General features: G+C 34.5%; 1 protein-coding gene across 1 annotated transcript in view; it reads right to left on the reverse strand.

Moving 5' to 3' along the window:
* Positions 1-260: 260 nt before the first annotated feature.
* Positions 261-19976, reverse strand: part of LOC120768864 (gamma-aminobutyric acid type B receptor subunit 1) — a 147393-nt gene continuing 127677 nt past the window's right edge. Inside the window, exons 11-15 of the mRNA XM_040095619.1 lie at positions 13262-13469; positions 12933-13189; positions 12626-12763; positions 5583-5889; positions 261-573 (exon numbers count right to left, since the gene is read on the reverse strand). Of these exons, the coding sequence (XP_039951553.1) occupies positions 551-573; positions 5583-5889; positions 12626-12763; positions 12933-13189; positions 13262-13469 (933 nt within the window). The 3' untranslated portion in view covers positions 261-550. The remainder of the gene's footprint in view (positions 574-5582; positions 5890-12625; positions 12764-12932; positions 13190-13261; positions 13470-19976) is intronic.

Raw genomic sequence — 19976 nt, forward strand, 5'->3', positions numbered from 1 at the left:
TGCTTTTCAGCTTCAAATTAAAATTCTGAGCTCTTCACGCATTTTTTTACAAACTTTCATGCTTAGTTTTTTTTAGTTTTTTTAGTTGTGAGTAATTTTGTTGTTTTTTGTTTTTGGTTTTAATAATTTCTTATTTCAAATATGTTTTAAAATTAATTTAACTATATTTTTTTAGCTTAACACTTTGTGTTTTTCTGTTTCTGTTTCTGTTTCTATTTCTTTTTTTTTTTCTTTTTTTGTTCTCCTTTTTTCTGCTTTGCTTTCACTTCAGTAACTTACATTCGCATCATTTAGTTTAGTTTTAACTCGCATATTTATATAGTTTAAGTACTTAAATTTACCGCTACATCAATATCAATTACACACACACATATAATTGCTACTTACTACTAGGCTTACGTTTAACTTTACACTTTACTAATTGCAATTAGAATTTGTACAATAACGTATTAATAACTAGTTTCAATAAATTGTTTCTTTCGTTTCTCTTGCATATTTCTTTAATTTACATATATTTTACCTATCACGAGAAGGAAATTGACACGTTTTTTCATGTATGATGATCATGGGTATCTGAAAGAGACAGCAGACGGATGGGAGAGAACAAAATTAAATCATTAATATGTTTGCAGGTAAAATTTTATAGACAGTACACAGTTAAATATATATAGACTTTTTCACGGCACAATAAAAAAATGTGCTTTAAGCGACGTTGTAAACAGTTTGCTTTAGACATGGACCAAAAATAGTGTAAACTAGTCAAAAACACATTGATAAAGACAGATTTTAAACGCTAGTAGCGCTTTAATAAACATTTATAAGCTTGATGCTCATCATCAAAATGATGGTATCAAAAATTATTGATAACGAGGGATGTACCTCGACCTTAGGTTTAATGTACCCTAAAATTATCAAAAATAATACCAAATGCTTATTTTAACTGAACCGGATTCAGAAACATATTCCTAAAACATTCCTTGTCTAAAAAACCGTAAAATACAATCCTGCAACACAATTCGAGTCTATAAAACTCGTATTTTGCATAACGCATTCCATTTCTTATTTTCCGTTTTTATCTTCCTAAGTTGGGTTTACCTTTTTTGCTATTTAGTTTCATCTGAGAAAATTTTGTTTGTTTTGTTTCTAATAAGAAAATGTTATTCCCTCCAAGTCCTCAATAAAGTAATCGCATACATATGTATATTTTAATCTTTCATTGAACAGAAATGCAAGTTTTAGGATGAAAGTATAAATTTTCCTAGAGGGATAGTTGTAAAATTAGTTGTAAAAGTATACACCCCTTATCGCTGTTTCATAGTTTTATCCAAGAAAAAATTCTTCTCTCTTAGTTCTCATAAACCAGCAAAATGTGTTAGTCCTCGACAGAATTGCCATGAGTAGATTGGAATAGTTTAGTTTCAAATTAGTTGTCAAAGTAAGTACATTTCAATGGTTGTTTCATAGTTTCGTTTAAAAACATTTTGTTCATCCCAAGTTCTCCATAAAACAGTCACATATCCATATTTCACTGCTAATTGCGACAGAAAAGCTAGCAGTCGGTTGAAAGTACAAACATTTTTAGTGGTTTACTTGTCAAATAAGTTGTCCTTATTAAACTGTCATAATTTTATATAGTAACATTTTATTTTCTTCAAAAACTAAAAAAACAGTTCCCAACTCATATCTCAACTCTTCATTCAATGCTCCGTAATATAATACCTTTAATTGAGCGGCAGTAATGTTAAGAGTACGTTGAGCGTACAAAATTGGCCAGAGGGATAGCTGTCATATTAGTTGTCAAAGTAAATACGCCTTTGTCGATGTTTCATGGTTACATCTCGGAACATTTTATTTGGCCCAAGACCGCAAAAACAAGTCACCTAACATACCTCAACTCGCGGTTCAATCCTCCATAATATATGGAATATCCCTTATTTATTGACAGAAATGTCACAAGTCGGTTGGAAGTCCAAATTTCTTGCATTGATACCTATCAAATTGGTAATTAAGTAGTAATGTACTTAATATTCATTGAATGGGTTGTTCTTTGTCTGTGTAGTTTTGAAGTAGCGGATATTTTAATTAGGGTACTAAAGCGATTGCTGCGCTTTTAGTTTCTTGAGAAGTATAATCTGGTCTCATAAAATTGGACCGGAAGACCTTCAAATAAGTAATAAGGAATCTAGGAGCATTTTATTTTTATCAAGTCCTCAAAAAACCAGTCATATACATATGTACATATACCTTCCCTGATTTAGTACTTCAATTTTTTAGACAGAAATGTCACAAGGACGTTGAAATTGTACAAAATTTCCTGAAGGATAACTGTCAAATTAGTTCTGAAAGGAAATATGTTTACTTGATATTTACTGGATGGATGTAACGCATTCTTCCTTGTCAGGGGAGATTCGAAGTATTTCATATTTTATCTATTAAACAAATTGCTGATATTTGCTGATGATTTAGTATGAGTATTATTCATGAATTTTTAGATTTGAGCGGAAGACCTTAAAATCATTAATATGTTCATACATTAACTGCCTACTCATAGTATAACATGTTAACATTAATATCTTAATATAAGATTAACACAGTAAAATAAGCTTTTAGGTGATATGAATTTGTTTTTCATAAAATGTCAAAACTGAATTGTGATGTTCTAAAGAGTGTGATCACCTGAAAAAAAATTAATAATGTGTTTTATGATTTATTGAAGTCATATGATTAAAACAAATCAATTCGCTATAGTACGATGTGCTGCGATTTGCTCAGCGATTCCATGTGATCTGATCTTGGAACAAAATAAATCGAATTATGTCAAATAACGAAAATAGGGTGGGATGTGATTTGATTCTTAAGAAAAAATATTCGGATAAGCGATGTGATCTCATGTGTTATGATTATATGGACATATGCAAATTAAGTTAAATTATCGCAAATACTGATCATATGGTGTGATTCTATTATTTAGTGAAGTTTGAATGTAAGCCACAACAAATATGTATTATGTTATGTGATCATTATAATGTTATGAATCAACTCAAATCAGCGCAAATATTGAAAATGCTATATGATAAATATTATAAAGTAATGTGATGTCTTGATAATGAATGAATGAATGATGAAAATTAGTCAAATCGTTAGTACGTTGTGACATGATTGGTTTTTGTTTGTTATTTTTTAACGAAAAATAAAATCCACGTGCTAATCAAAAATGTAATGCGACGTCACGTGATGTGAACATATGAGCAAATTTAAAGCAACTCATTGGAAATTATTGCAAAAATGGTTTGGAGTGAATATTCTTTGCTTATTAATGTGATCATTGATGTGATGTCACGTGATTGTGATCATAATTAAATTTTAGTCCTTGCAAACATTGAGACATGGTGTGAATATTTTTTGTTCCATAATCGGCGAAGTGAATATGAAAAATCATACGAATAAAATAATAATGGATGCGATATCACGTAATGCGACCATATGATCAGAATTAAATCAAGTCCTTGCAAATATTGAGAAAATTAGTTATTAATGTGATATTTTATGTGATGTCACGTAGTGATCATCAGAATTAAATAAAGACTTTGCTAAAAATTTTCTAATTTTCCTGTTTGATAATCGCCTATGTGATGTGATGGGAAGTGAAGTAATCATATGATCAAAATTAAATGAAAAATCAAATCGACGATCATATGACCAAATTAAATCAAGTGCTCGCAAATATTGTGCATATGGTGATTGCTTCTTATTTTCATATCAGCATATGATGTGATGTCAAGTTACATGTAATCATATAAAAAATCAAGTCACGTGATGGGACCATATGATGGAATTTCACTATTTATAGTAATTAAATTAGCAGATGATAAAAGTAAATCAATGAAAAATATTAATGTCAAGTCGACGTAATAATCGAATATGCGATTTAATATCCTGTGATGGGTTCATGTGATCAAATTAAATAAAATTCTCGCAAATATCGGGAATATACATAGTGCGATGTGATTGCTTTTTATTTTTTTATCCGAATATGTCATGTGATGTCACATCATATGATTGGGTCATATGATCAAATTTAAATCAAATCATTACAAATATCGATAATCGGATGGAATTCCATTATTTACATAAATTAAAATAGCAGATGGTAACAATTTTGCTAAATATGTGACGTGAGGTCAAATCAAATCAACACAAATATCGATAATCGGATGGAATTCCATTATTTACATAAATTAAATTAGCAGATAATAACAATTTTTCTAAATCCATTATTCAATGTCTAAAGGCATGATTATCAGCTGGGGAAAATTTAATCATCTCATTTGTACATATAACTTTATAAAACATTATGATCCCTTGGAAGATCGTAAAAATGCATGATCTTCTGATATAAAGATTCAAATAGTTCAGGAATATGAATGTGTTATGTTGATCTGATGAATATTATGAATTTAGTAGCCAGCGATGTGATATTGCCCTTTAAATCAGAATATCATAAAATCACAAATTTTTTTAAGGATACTAATTATTTTAAGTGATTATTTGTTGTGAAAAATAATAAAATGAATTCAAAAATAGCTATGATTTTAATTTAGTGTAACTAAAGAAAATATTAAAAAAACGGTGAATTCAAATAAAAATTTATTTGAGGTGAAATATGCTTAAAATTTGTGAAATATTTATTCAAAATGCAAAATATTAAAAAAAAAGTGCGAAAGTACTATTACTTTGATTAATTTTTTGTATATATTTCAATACAGTTGTGTGTGCCTCAACAACAAAATCAACGTCACACATTAAAATATGGATTAAGCGCGCGCACTTGCAATTCAACTGACAAGGACATTGTGCTTTTTCAGTGTTAGAATATTTTTTGAAATTTTTAAATTTACCAATTCCGCAGAAAATTGCAAGTATTTCTAGAAAAAAATAAAAGAAATTACATTTCTTATTAAAAAAGAAGCACACCATAGAAATTCTAAAATATTTTCATATATTTAGCTCAAAACTTTCTGCACCAGCACGCGAGGTGATGCTAAAGCGAAGCCTATGTACACGCCCACAGCTAAAAGCAGCAACAACAATAGTCTACAAAAACGAAAGCGCACACCTAGTCATATATACGCGTTTTAGTGCGTTACGCTACCAAAAGTATGCGTACCGAAATTCTCAAACAACCACTTGTGCCGCCCACGGCTATATCAATAGACCTGCCTGCACGACCCACACTCAAAGATAATTATCGCAGGACTGCAAAGCCGTTGTTGGACTCTTGCGCGTTGCGCGTCGCATCTGTGTGTAATTACCGCTGGCGCACAAGCCTATGGCATCATCGTGCTTGCTTAACGGCGTCGAGTTCGTCGTATCGGCATCGTGGGCCAGCAATACCAGTGAGTTGCGCTTGATAGCTTTGCAATTGAAAGCTATGAAATTCATTTCCGACATTGATGGGTTTAGCAACATGCGATTTTTATTACTCATGCTATTATTGTTGTTGTTGTTTTTGTTGTTGTCATATTTACCAAATTGACAGCTACTGCTCGCACTATGTGCGATTGACTTGTGTTGGCAATTACCTTGTGTTATCGCTAATGTGGCGGCAGGTGTGTTGTGCTGTGAGGAGGACGTCGTTGCTTGTAGATTGAGTGAATTGTTTGTGGAACCCGAGCCGGAGCCGGCATTGCCACTGCCGCCGCCACCACCCATTAGCGTTGCACTCATGCCACCGCTTAACGAATTGACGCTCGCCACGGGCTGATGATGTGTGCCAATGCCGCTCATGGAAATGCCGTTTGTGCCGTTGCTGCCGTTCAGCTCGCCGCCCTTGTGTGTGGCCTCCCAATCGACTAGGCGCTGCTTGAGTATGCGGATCTTCTCCTCTTTCTGTGGATGGTTGGATGAGGAAAAGAGAGAATGAAAAAAATTTAATTAGTTTAAAGATTTATTCAACATTTGGTTGTAGAGGGCATAACATGTTTCATACAAGTTTTTGTGAATGCTGCGAAAACAAAAACCCATGGTCGGAAGTACGTAGACTTAGGTTAGTCTGGTAAACCAATAAGCCACGTATAGACCAGTTTGATCCTTTCCGATACCAGATGGAGTTCAGTAGTTACGGTTACCTTGCGCCAAAGTAAAAGCGGTAAATCTGGTCTATCGAACTAAATTCAAGACATTAAATACGTGAACGAGCATTAAACAATGAAAGATTGGTAAAACTATGGATCTACAAAAAGTAGTTGATTTAGAGAGGACATGTAATTTTTTGATGTAATGTTTCAAGCCTTTGGCTAGTACCACTAAATTAAAAAGTTTTCAAAGAAACAAACTTTAGAGACCCTTTAATGTATACTATATATACAAATTATCAGTGTGAAGAGCCTAGTTGATTTAGCCATGTCTGTTTGTTTCTCCGTCTGTTCGTATATCGTGAACAAGTCTCTCAGTTTTTCGTCATAACAACTTGAAAGCTTTCGCACGTCCTTTCCTTCTCATCTGACGGAATCGTCGATATCAGACCAGTATAGCACATAGCTGCCATACGGACTGACAGATCAAAACGAAGTACTTTTTGAAAAACTTTTTAGGTGTCCGAAACGCCTTCAATACCACTAGATGGGAGGACAGGATCGTCACTACAGAAAAAAGTTTTAATAGTCGGGAATTCGACTACCTCAGAGTGGTGTGGAGCTACCTTAGTAATAGAAAACTAATAAACCAAACTAGAGAGGGATCACGACTGATGGCGATTGCGTTACGTGCAGCGCAAGCATCCATTTTAGACCCACACCTGTGAAACATCAGCAACGATGCTTTACTAAAACGAACGAAATGCCAGACGAATGGTACTTAATTGGCTACGTGAACGACATTACAGCAGAAATAAGATCATGATACGAGCACAAACATGGCTTGGCTCACACAACCTCCAGCTCGCTATGAAAAAAAAGAGCTACTACTGCTAACAAATATCACATACATCTTCAAACACAAACGACTATGAATACTCCAGGCACACTAAAGGCTGTAAACTACATAGCCGTAAGGCTAGACCTCAGAATAACTTTCTGGTATAAATTCAGCACGCCCCACGAAAGGCAACGAATGGTGCCTGACAATTTAGGAAACTAATGGCCAATACGTGGGAGCGCATCCGAGAAAATGGAAAGCTTCTAAAGTCGACGACTATCAGAATCCTATTATAAGAAGCAGAAATTTGAACAGATGTGCTTAAAAAGGAAAGCCGGCGTAAGGTAGTGACAAGAGTGAACTGCACCGCAGCCGAAGTTAACGTTTAACTTTGTATTTTTTGTGATTTTGTTCATTTTACGGAGGATAGAGTCATGTGTAGAAGTTGAGTGAGGAAAGTTTTCTGCTCGCCATTCACAGTGGCCAGAAACGATTCTATTATATATGGCTCAAGCAGCTCACGACTTCCGGTATTAGACCAAGTATCCTCTGGCTAGCCAAAGAACATCCGTTTGAATGCGAGCCAAAATGAGAAGGCGTACCATCCCTACTCAGGATTATGCGCTGGGTTAGGGACCCGCCACGGAAAAACCGCCCCTAATGAAAACTAATCAACAGCCTCGAATGAGAGACCCCTCTTTTGATGACTACCATAAACGCATTAAGGATTACGTTTTGAAGGAATGCATCTGGAATGATCTAGATGTCTTCGTGAAAATAAAGGCTGACATCACTGCAGTCCAAGAAATGTGGCCGTATAAAGGAGCGTAAACGCGGTGTGGCAATCGTGGAGGGAGAGAGACTCCGTCGCCGAGTCCTGGCATTCAGCCCGGTGTATAAACGTCTAGCCACGATCCGCATCAAAGCAAAGTTCTTCATAATATTACTGATTTGCGCTAACGCCCCGACGGAAGAGAAGGACGATATAATCAAAGATGCCTTCTGCGCTTGGAGCGCACCTATGAGAGTTGCCCCCGCCACGATGTCAAAATCGTGCTTGGCGACTTTAACGACATGGTGAGCGAAGAAGGTATCTTTGGCACAACGGTCGGGAAATTCAGCCTCCATGGTGAAACATCCCCAAATCGGTTTAGGCTAATCGACTTCGCCGGGGCACGAAATATGGTTATCTGTAGTACTAAATTCCAGCATGAAAATTCATCAAGCTAACTGGCTGTCTCCGGATCGAAAAGCCACCAACCAGATCGGTCATATTGTGATAGACAGAAGACACGTCTTCAGTGTTTTAAACGTGCGTACGCTCCGAGGTCCTAACATCGACTCGGACCACTATCTTGTTGCAGTAAAGATTCGCACCCGCCTTTGTGCAGCAAAAAACGCACGTCAACAAACACAATGAAAGTTCGAAGTCGAGAAGCTGCAATTACAACAGACAGCCGAACGATTTTCTACTCGACTTGCACTCCTGCTATCTGAGAGCACTCGTCAACAACTCGGTATAAGGGAACTGTGGGACGGCATTTCAAGCTTTTTACGTACAGCTGCAACCGAAACCATTGGTTTTCGAAAACGTGAAAGAACAGCTGGTACGACGTTGAGTGCTGTGTCGCAGCGGATAGAAAACAGACTGCCTACCTCGTAACGTTACAATCGACCACAACAAGTGCGGGATGGGATAGATACCGAGAGCTGAAGAGGAAAGCGAGACGCAGTTGCAGACAAAAAGGATGAGGCCGAAATGCGTGAATATGCATAGTTTGACTCGAAAATTCTACGAAAAGATGCAGTGATTAGCAGAAGGTTTCAAGATCGGAGCATACTCTTGTAGAACCCCCAGAGGTGGTCTAGTATACGATGCCCACAGCATACATTAATATAGAAAACATTTCTCCAGCCTGCTGAACGGTAATGAAAGCATATTATCTACAAACCCGATTCCCTAATCGATAGCGATAAAATAGATGCTCCATTGTCCGACTATGATGAGTTTCAAACAAGACAAACAACAAACCGGTAGGGGCCGATGGGTTACCGGTCGAGTTATTCAAATAGGGCGACAAGGAGGATGCAAGATATGGTCAGAGGAAAGTATACCCGTTGGAACCTAAGTGTGCTTTTCCTAATCCACAAAAAGAGGCGATCCTATCGAGCTTACTGTGTGAAAGTTTAGAACCCACCGTCAGCAAACTGATGAGGAGTTATCAGCGTGGCTTTAAACCTGGAAAATCTACTATCGAAAACATTTTTAACATCCGCCAAATCTTGGAAAATACCTGAGGAAGGAAGAATAAAGGAAGAAGAGCAATAGACAGTGATATCATCTGATGAGCCGACGTTACGTGTTTTCTAGCGAAGCACCAGAACGAGCACCAGCATAAGGAACAACGTCAATGGCTCAATTGCCAGCTGTTTGTTCAAGATCAAGAAAGGAAGGAGAAATAGCCAACCGTCAAGAAGCGCAAATAAGTTGAACTGGAGAGGATTCCAAAGGCAAGAAGTGATGTGTAATATAGGAGCCGATACTTTTTTACATGTGTAAGTGAGCGTGTTTGACGACATATTTAGTTCCACAATATAATATGGAACTTAAGTATCCCTTTCAGCAATCCAATCGACTTTCATACGTATATATGTATGTACGTATGTGTGTGAACGTAGAAAATCTGAGAGCTGCTGTAGTCAATCTTGTCTTGTTGGTCATAAGCGCATATGAGCTTATATAAATACAAGCAAATATATGGATATAAAATCGTAAGTTTACAAGTTTACAAAAGATTTTTCCCGTTTTATTGTTAACAAACTCTCCCCGGTGCACGCGCAAACTCACACGTACACACATTTTCTTTTTGTTGGCGCTTTATTGCAGCCGGCATTTGCCCACGCTACCAGAGTTCCGGAACGCTACAGTTCACTGCCAGCTGCTGCACCGAACATACGAGCTGCACGGAGCGCCGTAGCCGACTGGTAGTGATATCTCCTCCTCATAGGCTGCATTCTTATGCGCTTCACCCCACTTCCGACTGCAAACCAATCCCTCAACTATCCATTGTGGCATGTAATTGCTATTGCTAACGTTGCTGGTCGCGTTGCCAACCACGCTAGCATCAATGGTGCGTTGCCGCGAATTCGCACTGCAATTCATCTTCCTCTTCTTCACAGCACAACAATCGCCATTGTGGGCAGTAAGTGTAAATGCCAGTATGTATGTATTTGCAATGGCGAATGTGTGTGTGTGTGTGCTGATGCAGTTGTGCGTCTGACATGATGACATGATGTAATCCATATTTGTCAATTCGCACCCTGATGAGCACTAAAAATATTGATTGTATGCGTTGCACACACTCCCCACACACCCGCACATATAAACAGACTTGTCTGCGTATTGCCGTTGCAAGCAATGCTGCCACACTTTACTCGTCCCTTGCCATATTTCTCTTTTGCAACTTTGCTTTCTTTTGCGCTGCGCTGTTGTTGTCCAAATGTAATCAGCGAAAATTCTTCAGCCAACAAAAATATACGTACGCAACCGTAACGGTACATATTGGTACATCATCGTTGCTGTGATAAGAATTTATTGATTGACTCGTGCATTCATCTGGCGCTCAGTGCGCGCGGCCAAAAATTGATCTCTTAATGTTGCTCGTTTGTAGTTTCACGTATGAAGTCAAATATTTTCCGTAATTCTCTTCCATCTTCGCACAATTGAATTAAATGCGCGGCACTGAGGCGCATTGATTTAATTTAATAACTTTTGAAGAAGCATTCAACTCATTTAATGTGCGAAAGAGATTTAATTGTCGAACACTCAATCGTGATTGAGCTTGTTTCGAGGGTTAAAATTTAATATTGAATCATTTCGATTAGTGAAAAAGCATAAATTTAATGAGAGCTCAGAGTAGCTCCTCAAGTAGTTAGATTTAGAGTTCTTTAGTTGCGTATCGTAGTTCACAAGGCGCGAAAGAGTTGGTAAAACAGAGAGAGAGAGAGAAAATTGGAGAGGAAAACAAAAAGTATATAGCCACGGAACTCTATCCTATCCACTGCTTATATGCTGACGGAAGTTTGGAATAATGAAAGCCGTGGAAGATATCCTGTCTCAACTAGCCGAAGACTGGGCAGTCGCAAAGGCAATAATTTAGTGTCTCATCATCCTTCGAGCATGCTCTGGATGCTGCCCAGTCCTTCTTCTTCTTAATTGGTTTGAACACGCTTACACGGCTATTGTCGAGTTTGCAACAGCGCGCCAGTCGTTCTTTCTTTTCGCTGCTTGGCCTATTGGAGCTTCTACGTGTAAGTCTTTCTCTACTTGGTCTTTCCAACGTAGTGGAGGTCTTCCTCTACTTTTCCTGGTGGGTACTGCATCGAAAACTTTCAGAGCTGGAGTGTTTTCGTCAATTCGGAGGATATGTCCTAGCCATCGTGGCCGCTGTACGATGAACTATGTCAATCACGTCATATGTATAATATATACATATAATCATACAGCTCATCGATCCATTCGATATTAAGAAGATCGTAAGTGAGGATAGTTCTCTGAGTGCTATTCACTTGAGAAGAGCCAGAAACGATTTTTTTACATATGGCTAAAGCAGCTCATGGCTTCCGGTTTTAGACTAAGTACCCTTTGGGTAGCCGAAGAACATTCGTTTGAAGGCGAGCTAAAATGAAAAGGCGAACCATTCCTCCCGCTGGGTGCTTGTTTTGGGAGCCATCACATAAAAACGCCCCATTGAAATCCACTTTACTAATTATTTGAAAGTGGAATCCGTGGGGCAGATGGCTTGTGGTGACCGCTACATCGTTACAAGGCCGCTTAAAGACCTGAAGAATTTTTTCGAATTTCCACTGAGAGTCTAGTTATTGGCTCTTCACATCTACTATGCCAACAATTCCAGCCAGAAAGACTGTACTATAATCACTTTGTTTGTAGTTGCCTTCTCCGTATGGATTCCTACAGAAGTAGCCAGTTCCTGTTTTTATTTCAGCCTTTGATTCATCGGTGAATACACAGATTTCGTCATTGGAACTGACGATCTTTGAACTATTGACCCATTTTTCTCTACTGTAGAATGAAAATGCTGAGTTCAATTACCCAGAGATATCCATTTTTCAGTCGCATTGCCAATTTAGCCCGAACTCAGTAATAAGATCGAGCATAATATTCGTACCATGTCCATAGTGGTGCTGAGCCTAGGTCTAATGGACTAAAATCATTAGTGGGCTGACCGAAATCATTTTATCATACTTCATTTGAATATATATATATTGCCTGAATATCGAGGAAATCCTCCAGACCTCTTGTGGAAATAATTTTCATTGCTTCTGTACTCGCCAGCAATCACTCTCAGGTGCGATTCCAGGTGTTTAATGTGACACCTTTCGATAGTGCTTTCCGCCACACGCACCATAATGTAAGTGTTATATGGTGGATGACATTTTTGCAGATCCAGAAACTATGAGGAGTTCTAATTCGAAGGGCTTTGAAAGCCCTCCTTTCTATGTGGGCTCTCCAGCTTCTAGGATATTCCCAAGATATTTCGCAGAGCTCGAGAATGCAATATGTACCCCTTAAAGAAAGGATTGAAATGCAAAATTTCAATCAAAAAGTGTCTCCCCGAAAACAACGAGAGCTCCTCTCATCCTTCCTTTATCTCTTCTCTCTGTTTTTAAATTTTTTTCTTTTACTTGCCTGTGATATCAGTCGTTGTAGTTCCTCGTTTTCAGTAACCAATTTCTGATAACGCTCCTCATCCTCTTTCGATATACCAGAGTCGGGATTGTACTTTGATTCAGCTTTGTCCTTTGGATGGCGTATCACTTCAATGACCTGTTCGGGAGATATTTAAACAAAAATGCGGTTAAAAGTTGGAAATAAAGTTTCCTATAAACAAATATAATAACTTGAGAGCACAATGCGATTTCCGATATACCGATACTAGCGCCATCTACCGCAACATACTTTTCTTCACAAATGTTTTATGCGACACGCCACTCACCTTTGGCACAAATATCAGCAACATACTTAGGAAACAACAAAATATCACAGCCAATGCAACAAATGCAAATGAGGCATCCTGTTGCGATGCGATGACCATGCCCACAGGCGCTGTGATTAAGCACAGCACAACAACATTGTAAATGCTCATGCCAACATAGCGGGAATCATTGATTTGCTTCACCTTAATCGAACGCGTTTCGTAGGCCAGAAAGAGGCCAAACACGAGTATTAGGCCCTTGAAGCCGTAAACGAGGCCTGAAATGGATATGAGTACGAGTTTTAGTATGTCCGTTTTGATGAAATATATTTTCTGCTACTTTTACTCACCTAACCACATTGAATTGTGATGACTTTCACAATGCTCCAGTTCTGGACGAATTTTTATATCATCGGATGTTAATACAGGGTCTTCGAGTGGGAATGTTTCAAGTATACGCTGTAACGGATCAAAAATCTGCCAGGCGAATAGTATAACTAAATCTACAGACAACAGGCCGGAGACCATGGTGTAAAGCTTCCATGGTTCGACTTTTTTCTGAAAATATAAAAAAGCATATATTAATAAAAAAAATACTTGCATAAAAAAATTAAATACTTTTAATTAAGAAAGCTTGGGAAATAATTTTTAATTAGTGGCGTTGCCATCTATCGCGAAATCAATGTATTATGAGAGCTTATGCTTAAGCAGTTTCATTGACACTAACAAAAATAATCATGTTGTGATTTAAAAATTTATTTTTTGCAACTTTTTGTAAAAAAGGTTGCCACATAACTTCAATGTGAAGATAAAATTAGTAATATGTGAATAATAAAGAAATATTATTACTGATCAAGTTTTTAAAAATCATTCGGGCTAATTTTTTTAACTAAACTTTTCATAAAGAGTTGCCACGTATTCGAAACATGTTAAAACATACTTTAACATAATGAATATAAACGTGTTTTGAAGTAAGTGAATACATTTTTGTTAATTTGCTAAAAAAATAATTTTTGTGGCGTTGCCATCTATATCGAAAAATAAATTAATCTTATTATTATTATTGAATTGAATTATTGTTAAGAAATTGCATTGATACTAATTAAAGCACCGTTGAGATTTAAAAATAGATTTTTCCAAATTTTTTTGTAAATAAGTTGCCACTTAACTTCAAAGTGCAGACAAATTTAGTAATATGTATGTAAATAATTAAAAAAAAATATTGTTTTTGGAGTTTTTAAAAAACATTTTTGAGGTAAATTGCAACTAAAAATTTTGTAAAGGGTTGCCATACATACATATATTTACAGCGAGTCAAATAATACTTTAATATAATGAGTATAAAAGTGTTCGAAAATAAAAAAATATATTTTTGTTAATTTGGAAGACAAAAATTTTAGTGTCGTTGCCATATATTTCGAAAAGAACGATTCAAAGTATTATTAGAGATTATACACAAAAAAACATTTATGATTTTTACTTAATAAAAAAAAATGTTGTGACTAAAAATATTTTTGCATTATTGTGTAAAAGTGTTGCCACATACATACATATGTATGTAGCTTCAAAGTGAAAACAAAGTAATATGTAAATAGTAAAAATAATATTTTTAATGCAAAATTTTTTTAAAATATTCGTTTACTTTTAGGGTAGCCTTTCATTTTTGAAAATCTTAAAAAGTGTTGCCATATATTTTAAATAAGAAAATATTTTATAAGAAAATGTTTTAAAATACGCTGCTGAAAGTACTCTTACAGAGATTAATAGTTTATAGAACAATTAATTTTTTCTGCAGAGTTGCCATTTAATTTATTTTTTGGTTTAGTTGATAAAGCTTATAAAATGGTAATTTTTAATATACATATATATGTATATGTACATGTATGTGTATGTAGGTAGGTAGGTAGGAGTAGCCCTATCGGGCTCACATCCATTTTGATACCATTCGTAGAACCACCTGTAATACGACATCTGCTATTACATTTACCAATGGATGAAGGCATAATTCGAGTGATTTAATCAACTTGTCCCAGCAGCTCATGCTCAAATGATATTGAAATCGAAGATGACATTCCTCTATCGGTTTGGGCAAGAGCTCTAAAAAATCAGATACCGATTTCAAAGGAAGAACTGGATGAATATGTTCTTATTGACAAGGTGACTTGTGAGGAACCTTCCGAAAACAGAATTGTTGAAAATATATTAGATGATGGACAGGATAAACGTGGAAGATCGAAATGAAGATGAGTCAGCACCTAGCGTTTTAGAGGCACTGAAGGCTGCAGAACTACTAAATAGATTTGTCCATTCGAATTTTAATGACGAGAGTTTAACGCACAGCATCTCTCGTTTAAATAATGCGGTGCGCGACTGTTTTTAAATGTCAAAAACGACTGCAAAACAATCAAAAATTACTGATTACTTAAATTAAGAATAAAAAGTAAAAGAAAAGAAATTAATCTAGTTATATTAAGTTTATGAATATCCATTATATGTATACGACCTATTTTGAAAAACCAAGGTTATTGAATTAAATTTTTTTTTTTGATTTAAAAATTAATTTGTTTTATTTTAAAAGCCTACTACGAATATGGCAACCATAAAATAAACAAAAAAAAAATTTTTTTTTGCTCCTTCTGGTTATTGCGTCCTCCGGGTATAACGACGTAAGATCGTCGGTCCCTTGAAAGTCGTTATAACCGGAATCTACTGTACATAGGTTGCCACTTAACTCCAAAGTGCAGACAAATTTAGTAATATGTATGTTAATAATTTAAAAAATATTATTTTTGGAGTTTTTAAAAAACATTTTTGAGGTATTGTAACTAAAAATTTTGTGAAGGGTTGCCATATGTTTGAAGCGAGTCAAATAATACTTTAATATAATGAGTATAAAAGTTTTCGAAAATAAAAAAATATATTTTTTTTAATTTGGGAAGACAAAAAGTTTAGTGGCGTTGCCATATATTTCGAAAAGAACGATTCAAAGTATTATTAGAGATTATACATTAAAAATCATTTATCATTTTTACATAATAAAAAAAATAGTAATGTTGTGACTAAAAATATTTTTGCATTATTGTGTAAAAGGGTTGCCACATATGTACATACATATGTAGCTTCAAAGTGAAAACAAAGTAATTTGTAAATAGTAAAAGTAATACTTTTAATGCAAAATTTTTTTAAAATATTCGTTTACTTTTTAGGGTAACCTTTTATTTTTAAAAATCTTAAAAAGTGTTGCCATTTTCTTCAAATAAGAAAATTTTTTTTAAAAAATTTTAAAATACGCTTCTGAAAGTGCTATTATGTGTATTACAGCTATTCTTAATAAATTTTAGAACAATTAATTTTTTCTGCAAAGTTGCCATTTAATTTTTTTTTTGATAGAGCTTATAAAATGGTAATTTTCAATATACATATATGTACATATATACATGTGTATATATATAATTTGCGTAGTGTGCGTAAACGATCAGCTGAAATTCTATTTTAAACAGTGTTGCCATATAACTATAAAACTCTTACGTCAGACTGCGGTGCTTTATATTATAATTTTTTTATTCCGAATAATAAAAACATTACAAAATCTGCCTGAAAAAATTAAGAAAAATATTTTTAAAAATAGTGGCAACCCTTTTTCTTCAATATCAATAATATACTTTGTTAAATTTGGTAAATATTATTATTTAATATATAATTTTAAATAAAAATATAAGTTTAATAAAATAAAAATCTCATAACTCATGCTTAATGCCGGTGAGTGTTGCCATATTAATATAAATGACATTTTTTTATAAGAAAAAAATATTTTTAGTGTTGCAAGTTTATTTTAGAGCAGGTAGGAATTAGATGGAATGATAAAAATATATATTTTGTAAAAAAGGGTTGCCATACATTTTTATCATAAATAAATTATATTTTATAATATTTGCTGCTAATTTTGTATAATAAATTTTGAAGTGAATTAAATATTATTTAAAGATCTATAACTTTTTAGGTAAATTGAAAAGTAATAACTGATGCTAAATACCGCTCAAGGTTGCCATGTAATGATAAAACATGACAATTCTTTGTTAGACATAAATATTTTTAATGATGCAATTTTTTTTTTTAGTACAGATATGTTTTCTAAATGAAAAATTAAAATTTTTTTAAGAAGGTTGCCATATGATTTTATCACAAGTAATAATATGTGTCGTTAAATTTGTTAAATAAATTTATAAGTAAATTAAATATTATTTTAAGATCTATAACTTTTTTGGTACATTAAAAAATAATGACTGATGGAATACTGCTCATGGTTGCCACATAATGATAAGACATAACAATTTTTCGTTAGAAGTAAGTATTTTTAGTAATGCAAGCTTAGTTTTAGTATAGATTTGATGGTTAAAATGACGAATATATTTTTTTTCTCAACAGGGTTGCCATAAATTTTTTTTTTACAAGAGTTATCAATTTTTTTAAATGTTGGGTTGCCTTATATTTTCTCACAAATCATAATATTAGTTAACAAATTTTTTAATTGTTTTTGTTTTGTGTTATTATTTAATTTGCAAGTTTTTAAACAATCAAAAAAATAATTACTGATATTTATGTCGGTGAGTGTTGCCATATACATATGTACATACATATGTATTCAAAAAAAGAAAACTTTTGAATTTAAACATGTTTTTTTATAGAAATTAAATCAAATCAAGCATTAATATAATATAAGATTACATTTGTTGGCGTTGCCACCTATTTTTATAAAGCCGTTTTTTATACCAAATTCTATATTTCGTTAGTTTTTCGTATAAATTAAATAATTTAAGTGTCAAGAAAGATATTTTCGGTGAGTGTTGCCATATAGTAAAACAAAATTAAATAAACATGTTTTTTTGATATAAATTGCATTTAATTAAATCTGGCTATAATTTAATATATCGTTAAATTTTTTTAAGCGTTGCCACCTATTTTTATTAATCTGTTTTTTAATAATTTTAATATTTCGTTTGTGTTTCGTCTAAATTAAATTATTTTAGTATTAAGCAATATTTTAAAATGTATATTAACATTATTTTTCGGTGGTGCTGCCACTTTTAACTTTGAACTATTTTTTTGTCTTTTTGTAAATTTTTTTTGAAAAGAAAGAAAAGCTCTTTTCGAACACCTGACCTTGCTTTTTTTGATTTTTTCTCTCGGTTGGCAACGCCAAGGCCCTTTTGACACAATTGTCCTTGTTTTTGTGTTTTTGTTTTCGTTAGCATCCCCCAAAGGTTAAGCACATCCATGCATAGCGCTATATGTGTGTGCATACGAAATGTCATATATGCCAGCCGGTGCACCTGTTTGTAATTAGCTCGACTGGCTTGCCGCTCGCACGCCCCTTTTGTAATGCGCGCTGATTAATTAGTTTACAGAGTCATCATCATCAGCAGCATTGTCTGCGGGGCCCCTAACACTACTCGCTCGTTCGAATTTCCAACCAGCTATAACCAGGTAATCTAATGCAGTGCTATGTAATTGTAGTTCACACGCATGTTAGACATACTAATGCAAGGCTGATTGTCTGTTTGACTACGCATAATGTTTAACCAACTGGCAGGTAGTCAAGCATCAGTCATGTGCCACACACTGCAGGTGCAGTACACTTACATACACATGTATAGCTGTGTGGGGTTACCTATATATGTATATATATTTATATGTATGTGTGTATAAAGCACAGTTATACATAGCTCCCTGGTTTGCTAACAATCATAATGCGCATTAGGGAATACTAAATGATTATATGTGTGTGCTTAAGTGCCACGGCTAAGCATTAGTGCGGCATTAATGCAGCATAGTGTATGTGTGTGCGTGTGTGTGGCTTTGTACCGGTGGCCCCTGTGCATATTTATGACCTCTAATTGCGGTTTGCCTGCGAGTATATTGTGCTGCCTGCCATTGCGGTATTCTATGGACTCAATTGAGCCTATCATCGCAGCTGCTTTGTTTCAGCACACTCATACATACATATATAATGGTATGTATATTTAGTAGTGCCGTTATTGCTCAATTGTATAACAATTTGTTTGAAATGAATTTGACGCAATTCTTCATTTGTATTCGCATTGATTGCCTGCGTCTATGTTGCTTCAGCTCTGTTGGCTGCTGATTTCAATTGAAAGTGCTCATTAGCGATCTCATTTCAATGACAGCTGCTTTGTTGCAATGACAATGAAATTAGTGTATGGCTGAATTCGAAATCTCGCGTGTACCGTTGAAAGGCAAATAATTTTGACAAACAATGAAATTATGATAATTGCGAGTAAGCTGGCATATTCCCGCTTTTTGACAAGCTTGAAAAGAATTTTTAGTCAAATTAGTTTGTAATACATTTCGAACTTTGGTCGAAAAAGTGATGATATCTTGCAATTGTGTCCGCTTAAAATCGATATTATATGACTTTAAGAGATGTGCATCAAATATTATCATTAATTTTTCGAAAATGTTGTAGAAAATTGCAATAAAATAGAACTTTTACCAGCGCCAACTGTAAGACACATTTTTATTTACGCTTCTCTTGGCAAAAATATCACCCGAACATGTATTAAATATGGTAGTACGAGCAAACTTCAAAAAAAAAGTTCTATAGGAACCTATCACTGCGACCTATCGATGGAATTTTGTTGAAAAAGTTTTATTTTGTAAAATTATTCAAAATATGGAATATAGAATGCAAAAAAGTAATTGAGTTTTTTATTTCTTACGATTCACTACATCATTTTATATATACGCATACATAAAATTTTAGGCTTCCGCTACAATTATAACCGATATATAACCAATATACAACCAACATATAACCAATACATTTATACCATTATAATAACTATTTCAAACTCAAATTTTGCTTGGAAATGAGTGGTTTCTAATACATCGTTTTTTTCGACTATAAACTCATGAAAAGTGAGTTACCTCAGTTTGCATTTTAGGTGACGATATGCAATATCGTTTAGGGACTATGAATCTTGAAAAGACATATTTATAAGTCTATCTAATGGATTTCGATGTCTGCTTATTTAAATTTGTTTTACT

The sequence above is a fragment of the Bactrocera tryoni genome, chromosome 2 (assembly GCF_016617805.1).
Source record: "Bactrocera tryoni isolate S06 chromosome 2, CSIRO_BtryS06_freeze2, whole genome shotgun sequence".
NCBI lineage: Eukaryota > Metazoa > Arthropoda > Insecta > Diptera > Tephritidae > Bactrocera > Bactrocera tryoni.